The sequence below is a fragment of the Idiotropiscis lumnitzeri genome, chromosome 5 (assembly GCF_059441095.1).
Source record: "Idiotropiscis lumnitzeri isolate Australia: NSW breed Sydney's pygmy pipehorse chromosome 5, RoL_Ilum_1.0, whole genome shotgun sequence".
Taxonomy (NCBI): domain Eukaryota; kingdom Metazoa; phylum Chordata; class Actinopteri; order Syngnathiformes; family Syngnathidae; genus Idiotropiscis; species Idiotropiscis lumnitzeri.
This window is the reverse complement of record NC_142395.1, coordinates 8850049-8865234: the sequence shown is the minus strand read 5'-3', so window position 1 is coordinate 8865234 and position 15186 is coordinate 8850049. Positions and strand designations below refer to the sequence as shown.

The following is a 15186-nucleotide window of genomic DNA, read 5'->3' as shown; positions in this document are numbered from 1 at the left end:
TCTTAAAGTGAGTGGGAGGCTTTAAGGAGAACAAATGCTGAATCTCAATGAGTCTGTTGAGGAGAAACTCCTTTTCAAACATAGTCTGTTTCTGATCCTATTCTCAGTGTACAAGGAATTTTATTTTTTTTTTAATTTTCCAGGAGTAAATGGTGCACGTTATGTCACGTTTGATCCAACATGGACATACCCGTGTGATGAAAATGTTGCAATGAAAGTACATAAAAAATCTAGCAATATTGATGTGTATTTTCCTGCATTTCTAAGCTAAACTAATCAATTACTATCAGTTCGAATATTTTTACAGAGAAAGACAAAAAGTCTGAGAGAAAAACATCAACTAGCATTCCCCCCGCTGAAAACCTGCAGAGGATTACAATTATAAGTGTGGTTATGGTGTGAATCATTTACATTTATGTTAAAGCCCAAAGAGCTCTGAATGGTCTACTCATATATAACACGGACCAATTGGGTTCTTCTTGACATTACTACATTGTGTTTTCACAAATTACTTGGGCTGTGTATTTGTGCCCATCTTACACCTACAGTATTGTTCAAGTCTCACAACATGAGCTTTGTTGCTGTTTCAGTACAGTTATCATGTACAAACCGAAATTCCAATGTTGCGTAAAATCAGCGTATAATAAAAATCAGCGTGGGGCCATTCCGTCAATACAAATGGAAGGTCCGTCAATCCGTCACTCACGAAGGCCCTTTTTGCTGACAAATGTTAAATGATGACAAAGGGGAATGACGAAAAACTTTGAAAAACTGACAGACTAAGCATTGACGAAAGTGAGGTTTTGTCTGACACTGGAATCATCACAAACTGGGTCCGAATCATTACCGACGGACCTTCTCAGTCCGTCACTGACACACTCCTGTTTCACTGATGACACAACTGACTGAAACACGCGCCACACGTTTCACGTGTATTGGGGGTGAATATGCACATCCAATTGTTATCAAGCTTCTGGGATGGCATTGCTCAGTGTTAGCGTGGTCCTCTCCCGACCCAGAGGTTGTAGGTTTGATCCCGGCCGGCCCTTGTGAACATGTCAAAGTGCCCAGTGCAAGATATTGAACCCTCAGTTCCTCCTGAAGCTGCGGCATCATTATGTGATTGCGAATCACTGTGCTTTGAGTGCCTTAATACGTGGAAAAGCCATTTACCAAAGATTATTTTGAAGAGCTTGTTGATGAGTTTATCATTTGAAACAAGGAAGAAGGAAAAAGGGCTGGCTTCTCATATCCCAAGCTCATCTGAGATAAACAGACGCAAAGTGGAAAAGTATGCTATGGTCTGACTAGTCCACATTTCAAATTGTTTTGGGAAATCATTAACGTCGACCATTTGGATTAACAGTGCAAAGTTTAGAAGCCAGCATCTGTGATGTTATTGGGGGGGGACATGCCCATGGCATGGGTAAATCAAGCATCTGTGAAGCAACCATGAATACAGAAAAGTACATTTCGTACATTTAGTTTTAGACCGACATATGCTGCCCTCCAAGCAATAGCTTTTTCAGTGATTTCCCTGCTTATTTCAGAAAATGCCAAACCACATTCTGCATGAGTTACAACAGCATTATAGTGAAAATGTGTGAGTACTAGACTGGCCAGTAAATGGCATACTCAGTGTATTCGTTGAGGATATGACTTAAGAAATATATTACCGCTGCATGCTCACAGCAAATATACGCTGTGTTGGAAAATGTGTCTTCATGCTAATAATCTTGAATGCCCCTCATGCAACAACCATTTGGCTCCGTCGTGAATAAATTACTAGGATGTTGCCAAACTTGCATGCGTCCAATGTCAGCCACATTAACAGCTTCAAGTGTTTGCATGGGGTGATAAAGCTGTGCTTTCAAAAACTCAATGACGTGTTCTTTAAAATTTGCATTTTTACTCTTATCGTTATCTTGTTTTTATTTTGAGTTGAACTGTCTACACACCCCATAGTTTGTAACTTGTGGACAAACACTAACATGGAGCTCATTTTACACATACACTCAAAGCTTTGATGGAACTGAGTAGAATCTTCATATTGTAATTCTGTTTGGTCATTGTTGAAACAAAATAAAACACCCTTTGGCAAGCTTTTATCTGAGATTTTAATTTTAACTGGTCACTTTCTACATAATCAAGACATTGCATTGGAACCCATTGCCAAGTTCCGGAATTTGTGATTTAGTCTTTCCCGATGAATCCTGATTTGAGTGATTGGAGGTCACAGCTAGAATTCAAGCAAAGACATTAGTATTCCCGAGACTCTCACTATGCCTAATCCATCTGCTGCTTTCAGACTGTTTCTCACTGTTTCTCCCCTCGTCAACCTTGCATAAACACACCCTTCACATGTATCTGCCAAACAACGGGAGTGTCTCATGATAATTTAAAGCTTCATCTCACTCTAGCAAAAGCGTTTGGTGGCAGACAGAAATAGGTTTCGTGGAGATGATAGCTTGGCTCAATTGTTCCCTAGCTGCTGCTCAAAGCAGACAGTTGGGACAGGCTGTGGATGTGACATTCATTTGTAGCATTTTTACGGATAAAAAAGAAACAACCTTTTAACCACTGCCTTTATTTCAGCACATTTAAGTGTGTGACAGTCAGATACATTTACAGTGTATGTAAATACTGTAGGTGGAGTGATTGTTCCACTACAATAAGGAGTGGGGAGGTCCTGGCCCTTGAAAAAAGCTTTAAAACAAAAGAACAAAAACAGCAATTGGACATGAGAGGAGTAAAAGTAATTATTGTTAAACATCAGTGGATATATTCAAAATATGTACAATACGTGACTACTAATACACACCATCAGGTGAACACAAAATTTGAGTAGTGACAACGGTTCCCTTGTATTATTACTCGGCAGTTTTACTAAACATCATTTCAAATGTGTCTTAATGGTCCTAAAGCTGCTGAAAATGCTAATTTATTCAAATGCACAATTTGTGAGGACATTTTGTTTGCAAGTGATTATATATGATTATGGGTATCAAATCATGCCTTAATGGGGAAAAAAGATGCCGAAATCCAAGAGCTTCTCAATATTGGAATCTAACAAAGAGAGGCCAAAGGGGATCTTTCCCCGCCCCTGAGATGCAGTTACCCATAGTTACTGATCCTTGCTCTCTGCTCAGGAGGGGCTGTGCTTCAACAAGCGGATGTTAGATGTAGCCAAATAGGGCGGGTGGAGTCAACGAGGTGCATGCTGTGTAGCGGCTGGTGGGGGGAAGGGAGGAGCAAGGAAACACTGAAGGGACGTAACACTGGGCCGTTGTTCACACCACTGTTATTGTACTATCATCACACGTCCCATTTCAGGACCTCAGGTAAGAGGTTAATTCGGTTTGTTTTCTTGGTTTGACAAGTAATGGGCTTGCAATAATTTGTGAGAGTAAAATATTTGTTCAATCAGTTATTTGATTGTCTACATGTACACATTTCGTCCACTGCATTTATTTCTATCTATAATTACTGATCCTGCTTTGTGAACTACGCAGCAGCCAGTCAGTCATGTCCACAAACGATATTGGTTAGCTTGAGGACTTTGTGGACTTTTTGTATTTGTGTTTTAGTGGAAGCTGTTTGAGCTGGCTGTTTCATAGCTAATTAATTCCCACGACTGGAGCGTCAAAAACGTGGAAGGCTGTCAAATGTATGTTGATGACAGGACACTAAAGGGTGTATATGACTGCAGCTGAAGAATGATTGGTGACAATAATAGCATTTGCTCGTGCAGAGTCATGCTTTTATGCATGCATGGACTACGTTTTAATGTGTTTTTTTTCTTTACAACCTTCATATAAAGCTTCTTGAATAGAATCTCTCACTTGCGAAATCACAGTCAGTTTCCGTAGGTCTGACATGGTAAAAAGTATATTTAGCATTATATTCATTTCACCATGGCCCTCTTCTCTCCATCCTCTTTGTAACAACAAAGATTCTCTCACATGTATTTATCAAGTGGAATTTGCTCATATCTTTGCATCTCTGTGTCTTTTTGTTGCTTAGGAGCAAACCGTAACAATGCATGGCCTGTAAACTACCAAACATGGCTCAAAGAAAGAGGCCAGGGACCCACAGCGTGGCTCCTCCAGTCACCGCCTCTTGTCCCACAGCTCATCATGCCGAATCACGTGAATTGAAAGCCATCCATCCTCGGCAGCGGCCGACCCGCTACCCCAAAGAATCACATGTGCCAAAACCCCTTCCCCGTACCTGTAAGGCACATTATTCTTCTCTCAAGGGTGAGGATGAGGTTCCCAGCTGTCCAGAAGTGGATATGGATGCAGATGTTGAACTGAAGCGATACAACAATCAACCAGATGAAGAATTACAAGAGCAGAGACCTTCAACGCCCTCAATGGCTGAACATGAACATGAGCAAGAGCAAGACAACCACAACCAAGCAGACTTTAATGATGGAGCTGACAGCCTGGATGATGACTCCTGCTCTGACTACATTAACAACACTTCAGAGGAGGAGGAAGACTATGATGACGGTGAGTGACTTCATCAGTGACTATGACAAGTAAAAAAAAAAAAAAAAGATTTTTAACTACATGAAGCCTGTTCTCATAGAGGTTTGGCATAATTTGGAGGGATCTACTGAAATTGCGCATCTTTGAATTTGTGTCATAAGACTTCTGGTTTAAATTATTGTCTTCTCTCAGTCCAATTGTCCTGATTTTCTGCTTTGAGGTATGTCATTCTTTAGAGCAGTTATTGCAACATCAAAAAAATTCCAAACACTTCTAAGAGTTCTAATCTGAGCTGTTTATTTCATGTTGGCCACATTCTAAACTGTGCGACTTTAGAAGGTTCCCTGTGTTGTGTGTGTTTTTTTTGTTGTTTTTTTTGTCATAGTTTTCATCACTGACGAGCTACATACATTTCATCTGTTGCCAGTAAATATGCTTTACAGTTTGCTACTATGCTCTTGCTTGGGGTTGATGAATATGTACAATACAATATACAATTTATATCACACCAGATAGAAAGTGCTTTGTTACAGCAACAGCCGTTGTGAAATGTGCAATATAAATAAAGTTGTATTGTGTTTTATTGTAGAAATCTTTATTTGTACAGCGCTTTTTACAACAACGGCAGCTGGAACAAACCGCTCAACATGGAGTATAACATAAAATAATTCAATAACAATGACAGCGAAAGCAGTCATTTAAAATACAAATTAATGATAGTAACACATACAGTAGACACCAGAAAACAGTGAACCGTCTCAATTTACGTTAAAGGATTAAAAATGTCTTCAGATGAGTTTTAACAATGGACAGAGAGGGGGCTTGCCTATTATTTAATAGAAGGTCATTCCAAAAGGAAGGCAACAGAAAAGGCTCGATCCCCTCTGAGGCTCGGCTTAGTCCTCGTACACAAGCATCATTTGGTCCTTTGAAGGGCGCAACATAAATCCAAGTTATCATGATTATTACAGTGAACCCTCGTTTATCTCTGGGGATACATTCCAGACCTCACGCAACAGGGGGAAATTTCTGATATAGAGAGACCATTAAAGTTTAAAGTTTTACCCCCGCCCACAGTGTTTAAACCAGGGGCGTGCACGGGTGGGGCAGGATTCTCTCCCACCAGCGCATCCCCACTACCACTATCTGTCTGCAGACACGTCCTACTCCAAAGCAAAAGCAATGCAAATTATGCCGAAAGTGCAGTATATTTATTTTTTCTTTTTAACTTACTGGCATCCTTCAACATTAATACAGATTGATAAATTCACTGTACTGAAACTGCGCTTTAATGTTAGATGATTTTTTTGTGTGTGCTTGCGTGTTTTGTTGTTCCATTGCAATTTGTCCATTTATATCGCTTAACACATTACGTAGCTTCAGTGTCTAGGCCCGCCGCACTGGGCACAATCGTTTCAAAGCTGAATTGAACTGGGAAAAAAAAACAACAAAAAAAAGTTGGCCACTCACCCATTGTTAAGAGGCTCCCCAAACAATATTGCATTAAATGAGGACTTCTAGTCAAGGAAGACGCACTTTGCTACAAAAATAGGGCATGAGTAATCATGAGGAAAGTGTGGCTATTTTGAAAAGCAAACCTCACTGACACTAAAATGAATGATTTTTTTACCGGCGCAGGCTTTGTGCTTGTGAAATTATAATTATGGTCACGTAATGTTGTAAAACACAATAGACCTGCATAATTTATACTTATTGTTTGGCTTGAATGCAAATAACTGTCTCGCAACTCTGACCCGGAAGTGGATTTCTCACATGAAGCTTCTCGATTGCAACCATATCTCTCGCTCCTTCCCTCCCTTTGCAAGATTAGTGTCATTGGCTGGCTTTAGCTGTGTGTCAAACTTAAAAGGAGGTATATGCGGTCGGTTGGAATGAGATTTACATGTAACACAAGTGTGGGAAGTTCACGTGACTGTTATCATCCTTATTTCGATGGTGATATCTATTATGTTCATATCTCCATGACGACACAATAACGTTATATCGCCCAATATAAGGTATTCTCTCTAATCTTGGGTAACAAAAAAATCATAAAATGACAACATGTGGTACCCTATTACAAGGAAGGGGCATCCTCTTCTTGCAGTACTGCCTTTGACTTGCCTATAAACTTTGTTTAAAGCTTGTGATGCAGCAGGAGAACGCTGTATTATCAAATTAACATAACAGTGCTGTTTGCAGGTGTGCTCTGCCCAGGATGTTTTTTTTCTTTGGATAAATTTGCAGATATGTTGTTGGCCCTAAATAGGAATGTTCATCCTTGGTAGCGCAATCCACCTAGTGCATTTGTAATTATATTTTTTTAATGCATTACAGATTATAAATCCTAATTATTTGTGCTCATTAACCATTCCAGGACTGGCAGAGGAGGATGAAGGTGTTACTTACTACATCCGGTATTGTCCCGAGGATGAGAGCTACATGGAAGGTATGGACTGCAGCAGCCAGGGAGACTGCAAACACGGTCACGAGCGGGCCTGTATTATGCAGCCAGGTGAAGACCACTCTGAGTGCCAGGAGGCGGTTGAAGAGTGGACTGAAGAGGGGGAGGCAGAGGTGAGAGAAGAGGAGTGGGTGGAAGATGAAGAAGAAGAAAGTGCTGCCAAAGAAGAGTGGAGAGAGGAGGAAGAAGGCATGAGTGAGGCGTGGAGGGAAGGAGATGAAGAAGGAGGCGAGGAGTGGAGGGATGAAGGTCCAGGCAGGGAAGAGCAGTGGGGTGGTGGTGAGAGGCACAGAGTGGAGGAGTGGGCCGAAGGCGAAGGGGAGGTACGATGTGAGGTGGTGGAGCAAGATCCAGATGAACAGATATACAATGGACGTCCAGAACCAATCTTGGACCATAACCATCACAACCACCACCAACAACCACCCGCCATGCAGGATGCCCTACACACTTGTCAGCCTGATGAGGACGACAAAGACGACGTAGAGAGTGAGGAGTACTGCCCAAATGAGGAAGGAGACGAGGAAGGAGATGAACATGAGAGACATGAAAGGGGCTATACTGGAGACTACTATGCCCTGGAGGACAATGGCAACTCTGTGCACGTCTCTCCCTTCCGAGGCCGGAAGGTCTTAGTGGTAGAAGGGGAGACGGGTGAGGAAGCGGAGGAGGACATTGACCAAATAGTTGCTGAGATCAAGATGAGCATGAGCATGGGTAGCCTAAGTAGTGGCACTGATCAAAGTCCAGAAGAACTGGCGCAGGACCCACCCTCAGGTGACTACCTTCACGCCAAGCCCAACACAGCCACATACCCACTCGCTCACCATCGCCATGACAGCAGACCCAAATCCCTCAACCTGCCTTCTGTACATCATAACAACCCAGACCTCCAGAGGGGCCTCAAGATCCAACCGCATTCCCCAGAAGATCGACAGAGATGGCAACAGGAGCAGGTGAGCTGGGAGACTTTATACTTAAACGAAGCAAAAGCTTCCCCTCTGGAGTTTATCACATCAGTCACAAATAAGAAAACAGTCCGCCTGGTTTAAGTGAATCTGGAGGAGAAGCAAGGACAATGAGCCGGCATATTCACCTTGAAGCACAAGCACTTTTCCACATTGATGGCAACTGTTTTTGTTTTGCACAAACCCCTTTAAAAGGCATTTCCAAAAACCCATTTTTTAGTGCCCTTTGATTTAACAGTACTTTGAGGATTCGGCAAAGGCATACAATATGTAGGAAGTTATCAACAAAAGCAATACAGCAATGCAAATATGCTCTATAGTTGTGCAGAAATGATATCCATAATCCATCTTTTTTATGGCAGTCTGGCAAAGACTCTTGCCTTGGAATAAAATAGGAGAGAGTGAGTCTGGGAGTAAAAGGGGAAATGTTTCTCATTTCTCCCCAGAAAATAGGTCTATTCCTCTCCCTCCCCCGTGTTCTTTGATTTGACCCTGTCCATGCATCCTGCTCATACAAAGGAGAATAAATAGACATAAAGCACATTCATTCACTCCACACACGCACGAATGAACTTGACAGATGCTCCCCCTCTCTCTAAATCAGATGGTGAACATAGAAGTTTTGATGTTGTTAAATTGCACATCTGCTCTACCATGTGAACATGTGCTTGCAAGTTCACAGTGCGGTGCTCATTGTAGTCAGAAGTGGGTCACACCAATTTAGCAACCATGCATAGCTATTACTGGTTACCACACACACACACACATGCACATACACGCTTACTGTATATATTGACAATTTTTATGAATAAAGCCGGATGGTCAAGGCCGGAAGGCTAACCAGAACGCGGCCGGAGGGGCGGGGAAATGGGTCAAGTGCCCAGTTCTGCACGTAGTCATGTGTGGCATTAATTTAGATGTACGCAATCTTCATGATAATGTTTAATTTTTATTTTTTTTTGTTAGTTGTTATTTATAATTGAGAAAATGTTAATTCCTACTTCCTACGATTGGAAATTTATCTGTGTTGTTCATTTGGTGTCAAATTCTCATTTGCTCGATGCATATTTATTTGCTTTTACATTAGGGATGGGTGAGTACCAATACAGTGAGTCTTTTTTCAAGGTATTGGGTATTAGTGAAGGATGCAGATAACAGCCACCGATACACAAGGCAGAAAAAAATAATCTATCATTGAAAAGTCATCCATGCCAGTAGTTGGTGTTACACTGCAGCCATTTCGCACATCGGTGAATCTTCATGTGCGTCGGAAAGTCAGATAAATATTTGTTCACAATTATCTGTCATTGTGTTAATTGAAATGTTATGTATCATAAGTACTATTGGAATCGGTACTTGGTATCGGTATCAGCGAGTATTCAAGTGCAAATATTCGGACTAGTATCGCTCTAGAAAAAAGTTGTATCGAACATCCGTAATATATGTATATTGTTCAGATGGAAAGTAACATATTCATTCAAAAGAGAAATGGGCAATATTGTCAGTATGTAAATAAGGATGTCCACAATGCAAACACAGATACACAGAATGCATCTTATTTTGCATATGGTTTCTAAATTCCAATACAAAACATTCACATGGCACCTGTGATGATCTTATTTCTATCCTAATGAACACGCATGAAAATTGTTCTTCCTGAAAAAGCAAATATCATATTTCTTTATACGTTGCCTTTATTATGCAAATGAGGGAAATATCACTGATGGAAGTGTGTACTTTGCAGGGTTTTTATTCATATACACTTTTGTGGTGCAACATGGATTTTAGCATCACATCCCACTGAATAATACGAATCTCATTAAGGGCTGTTTGAGCAACTGAGTTACAGAACACTGTGAATACTAATCTGGTCTTTAGCTCTCATTTTGCAAAGAAGGGCACTAATGCCATCCAGTATATGTACTGATTAATTTCAGCTCCATTTGCTCGCCAACATAGCTATTGAATGTCATATTTCCACTTTTCATCTCTGCCCTCCCGGTGAGGAGCAGGTTTACTGGCAAGAGGCTTCATTTGTGCCAGTAATGGCAGAATGTTAATAAGCAGTTGTGCACAGCGAGATAGATGTATCCCGGGGAGTCAAGATAATCCTCTCCCTGTGTGATTGTGTGCTGGGCTGACCTGCTTATAACCAAGTATGCTGCGAGCTGAGAGAAAAAAAATGAATGAAGGGCAAGTGAAAGACAGCATAATTATGAGTCGCTTTTTGAAACCAAACTATTTGGAATCAATTCAAATTCTAGGCAAATGTTTTGTATTCTCTATCAGTTTGTCAGTGATATATTGAATGGTACACCTTTTTTCATCCAGGTCCGTAGCAGGTCCAGGTACTTTCTCAACAGTTGTCCTGTTCTGATTTTTTTTTCCACACCTGTTTGTCTTTGTAGACCTGCCAGGTGAACAATGGTGCAGAGCAGCCCAGAAAACAGCAGCGCTCTGATCTGAACGTTCCCCTGGAGAACAACAACGTACCTGACGTAAGATTTGTACCCGCCTGTTGTAGTCTCTGATACCAGAGGTGGGCAATCCGTCAGTACTGTCAGAAGGTCCGTCAATCCGACCGACGTCCGTTCTGCTCACAAATGATGGGAAACTTATCAAAAACTATACACTGCCGGAAATGGATCTTCTCAGTCCATCACTGAGAGACTTCCGTTCACTGACGACTGACGGAAACACAAGCCGCGTGTCTCGTGTGTTTGTTCCCGGGGGTAACAATCACTGGGTTCAGCTCCTCATTACAATCCTCTAATTGCACGTTCCTCGATCCTTTCCTTTGTTTACAAGCTAGCTACTCCCAACAGAAATTCCATCGAGGTGGAAGGAGGTAGAAATGTTTTGGAGTAATGAGACAATGGCACCTCAATGTTGCCATTTGATGGAGACGTCTGCTAAAGAGGATTGATGCATGTCACAAATAAATCACTTTTGTGTCAGAATTATTGCTATCGCCACAAATGTCCATTTGATGCTTTTTTTGGTTTCAAGTGGGATTAAATTAAATCAAATAACAACACTGTTCACTCTTCAAATGGAAGCCATAACAACAGGAATCCACAATTTGTTCGTGTTTTATTTACATGTATTTATTTGCGTATAAACCTATATGGTTATTTGTTTTGTTAAATCTGAGTGAAATTAGTTATTCCAAAAATATTTTCATACAGTGGAGAATAATGGAGAGATGAAGAGCATTTGTGTTGTGTGATGGACTTTTATTATCTTTGATTTCTACTTTCTGGTTATAAATCTTTTGGTTATATATTGAACATTTGAGTAAAGAGATGAATATTAATTGTAAATGCTATGGAATGTCTTTGTTTTCGTACAAAGTGTGGTTATTTACCATAGTAGATACACATGTGATGTAGTAAGTCATCAAAGAAGATGAAGAAGATCTCGCAGCCCTAAAATTGTAGTGACGAACTGTAATTGAGCTATGACGGAAGCGCGGTTACAATAACGATGATGAAATGAAATGATGAATGACAATTACATTTTTAGTTCAGCTTGAAATAATGATGGACTGTCGATGACGGATGCTGACGAATGACAAATGACGGACTGGCAAAATTCGCCCACCTCTGTCAAATAATTGAGCACATTTGTCAAATTGTCAAGCCCACTTAAAACTTAATAGTGCGTGTGTGTGACTACATAAAGGAATCATTTTGGAATTACTCCTTAGCATATCCTCTGCTTATGCTTTGGTGGATTTTTTGTAAGTGAGCTACAAGCCTGATTTTGTGAAAGCTGTATTTCAGTGAGTTGTTTTCTGAACATGTTCCACACATTGCTTTTGTCCTTGGTAGTCTTCAGAGAGCAGGTTATCTCCTGCAGGACTAAGCGGAATAGTAATCATGTCACAGGTCACAGTCAGATAATGTTTCACCTCATTCCTTTATATACATCTTCCACAGGATTATTTATTTGTACTCTCTCTACCGCCACTTTTGAGTGCTCATGAGCATAGTGTAGCAAGCTCATTTACTGTACCACTTATCCATTTTCTTTACGCACCATTCAGGGTTGAGCTGACGTATATTTCATCTTAACAGAACCTTTGACATAAGGCAGACTTGCTAACCACCACATTCATTCACAAAAAAAACAAGTCTAATGCTGCATTACATTGTATGACATTATAACACTGTATTATGTTTTTGTTTTGTAGACAACCAAAAAAGTTGCATCGTTCCCCAGCTTTGTTGATGGTAAGTGCCTTTGTCTGTACTTCTTTATTTGCTTTATATTGACCTCAAGGTAAATCAAGTGCATTGGGAGGCACTGAGCTCCACCTCCAGCCTGGTTGAGCTCCTTCTGTGCTATTTGTCTGCCTGCTGACAGATGTTAGACCAAATGACGAATGAGGGGCTTAGCTGCTTGTCTGCTTCCTCGGATCGTGAGAGTGGCTGGCTTGTTACATTTACATACCACAGACAGATTCATCTCAAGCCAGGCTTCCTCACACATCACGCCTCCATCAGCTCCCAGCCAGTGGCCATCTCATTGCTCACACAATCTGTTATTGTTCTATCGCCGTGGTGCTTGGCTCTCTTTCACCACACCGCACCCACACCAAACTCTGTCAGCTCCTCCTGTTGGCTTCCTATTAATACTCCTCTTTTCTCCCTGGCGTAGTCCCAGGACCCTGCGAGCCAGAAGATCTGATTGATGGAATCATCTTTGCGGCTAACTACCTGGGCTCCACTCAGCTACTGTCTGAGAGGAACCCGTCCAAGAATATCCGCATGATGCAAGCCCAGGAGGCGGTCAGCAGGGTTAAGGTACTGAAATACCAAAATACAGTGCGTAAAATGTAATTTATAAGTCATACCACAAATGAGAACTTGTTAAAATATGGTAAGGTAAGGTATGATATGCTGATGTTTCGATGGTGTCAATCAGACATGTTTTCATTGCTGATCAATTATTCCACGACACAGTTAAACTTACACGGGCAGCTGAGTGACTGCTATTACTCGACCAAGGAATTTAATTGGACTACTTGCCTTGTACCAGTAAATAAAATACACATAAAAAATAAGTAAACTCACAAAAAGCCCAGGCCAGGGGTCGGCAACTTTTAATACGCGAGGCAATTTGAATCGTCTCTCACAGGAAAAAAAGGAAACACGAGGAACCGCAAAAACTTTTTTTGCATCTAAAGTGAAGTTAACACTGCATATGCAAAAAAAAAAAAAAATGATTTTAGTAATCCACGTATTCATTAAATTAGATGCAAATCTTGAAGCCATCCAAAAATGCAAATCAAAAATCCCGTCTGTTTTAGTAGCTAATTATTTTATTTAGCTAGCTAAATCAAAGCCTTCCCTTCCTCAACAGCACTTAGAAACCGTAATCCATGCCTTCATTAAATCTCGGCAGGATTACTGTAATGTATTTTATTTTGGAATCAGCCAGTCCTCCATCAAGTTTCTCCAGTTGGTCCATAATTTTATAACTACAATTCTCACTTGTCTTCACTGGCTCCCTGTATATTTTAGAGTTCATTTTAAGATTATTTTGTCTTCAAATCTTTAAATGGTCTCAACCCACTTTACCTCTCTGAGGGCCTCCAGGACTACGCACAGGAGGTTCCGAGGACTAAGCTAAGGCCCGGAGTCAAAGCTTTTCTGTTGCCAGGCCCTCTCTTTGGAATGATATCCCACTAGCCCCCTCTCTGTCCGTTTTGAAAATTCATCTTAAAACATGTTTTTATTATTATTTACACTGTGCTTACTTGCTTGAAACTTGACATTGTTTTAGTGTTTTTTTATTTTTTATTTTTTTGTGTGTTTTGTTGTCTTTTTTTTTTTTATATGACTCATTTTTATTTCATACACAGCACTTCTATGTAACAATAGTTGGTTTAAAGAGCTCAACGAATAAAGTTGAGTTGAGGATGGAACAATGGCCTAATCAACGTGATGGTGTTTTCTCTAAATAGTCGCTGGACCGCAAGTAATACTTTTCTGCTTCCTTGACTGGCACATGTGAGTGTAAAGATGCACTAAGGTGTGTTAGTATGAATATTGGTAAATCAGCAGCCACGTACAAGCCAGCATGTTTAAAAAAAAAAAAAGGGCTATTGTGAGCCTGAACACAGATGACTTCACTGCCAATCAATGGAGACATCACCATGTGGAAAAATATGCAGTAATCCGTGCGTGACCGGAGCATTGTCATTGCTCTTAGTCAAGCCAGTGTATGTATGTGTGCACCCTCATTAAGTCCAGAATGAGGTGGTGATAACCACTGGCTTCTTAAATATGTCCACAGACCTATCTGTCCCCACCCCTGATTGCTTGTGCTCTCACCCCACCAAAGGTGCTTGCCGGCTAGTGGGATGATTTAAAAACTGCAGTGATTATAAACACTCATTCATTCATTCAAATAATAATAATAATAATGATGATAATAATGCTTTCAAGTAATTGATTTCTACAATGATTCAGAGGCTTTGATGTCCACTGATGATGCCATATTTTTGAATGGAATATGGTGACATCCACGCACATGGCAACGGAGCACAGAATCAGTCTGCCTCTACCACGATCAAATCCACAAAAATAGCATTAGACCAGCTGCAAAAGGATTGAATCATGCTCCGAGCAGACTCACTTTCGGCCGAGTGTATCTTTAAGAACACACCCTTAGTACGCTGGATTGCCCAGTGTGGCGCAGATTGATCTGCCCATTTGGCAAACAGGCATAGCAAGCCTTGCACCCCCACGAAAATTAGATACATATTTTTGCACGCATCGTCTAGGAAAATAGATCCTTATGTGTTTAACACATTTAGCAGAAAACCCAACACAGCCCCAATTCCAATTTGGCGCATTGTTTAAAATTGAACCAAAAACATTTCATTTTATATTAATTTCAATACAGACAAGATATTTAATGTTGCATCTGAATATCGTTGCTGTTTGTTTGCAAATATTCTTTCATTTTGAATGTGATGCCTGCACCACCTTTCAAATAGGTATGACAGAGGCAACAAAAGACTCAGAGTTCGACAATGCTATAAAAAAAACAACAACAAAAAAAACACCTGTTTGGAACATTCCACAGGTGAACAGGTTCAGTGGAAACAGGTCAATGTCATATCGCTTATAAAAGGCTCATCCCAGAAAGGTTAAGGTTCACCATTTTGTGAACAACTGCGGGAGCAAATAGTCCAAATGTTCGCACAATTGCAAGGAATTTAAAGAGTTCATGATCTAAGGTCCATAAT

General features: G+C 40.7%; 1 protein-coding gene across 2 annotated transcripts in view; it reads left to right on the top strand.

Moving 5' to 3' along the window:
- The window catches only part of apba2b (amyloid beta precursor protein binding family A member 2b), a 42563-nt gene that overhangs the window by 16181 nt on the left and 11196 nt on the right, over positions 1–15186 (top strand). For both annotated transcript variants that reach the window (XM_088295784.1, XM_088295783.1), the window contains exons 2-6: positions 4024–4514; positions 6871–7913; positions 10334–10423; positions 12121–12160; positions 12588–12733. In XM_088295784.1, the coding sequence (XP_088151910.1) occupies positions 4043–4514; positions 6871–7913; positions 10334–10423; positions 12121–12160; positions 12588–12733 (1791 nt within the window). In that variant the 5' untranslated portion in view covers positions 4024–4042. The remainder of the gene's footprint in view (positions 1–4023; positions 4515–6870; positions 7914–10333; positions 10424–12120; positions 12161–12587; positions 12734–15186) is intronic.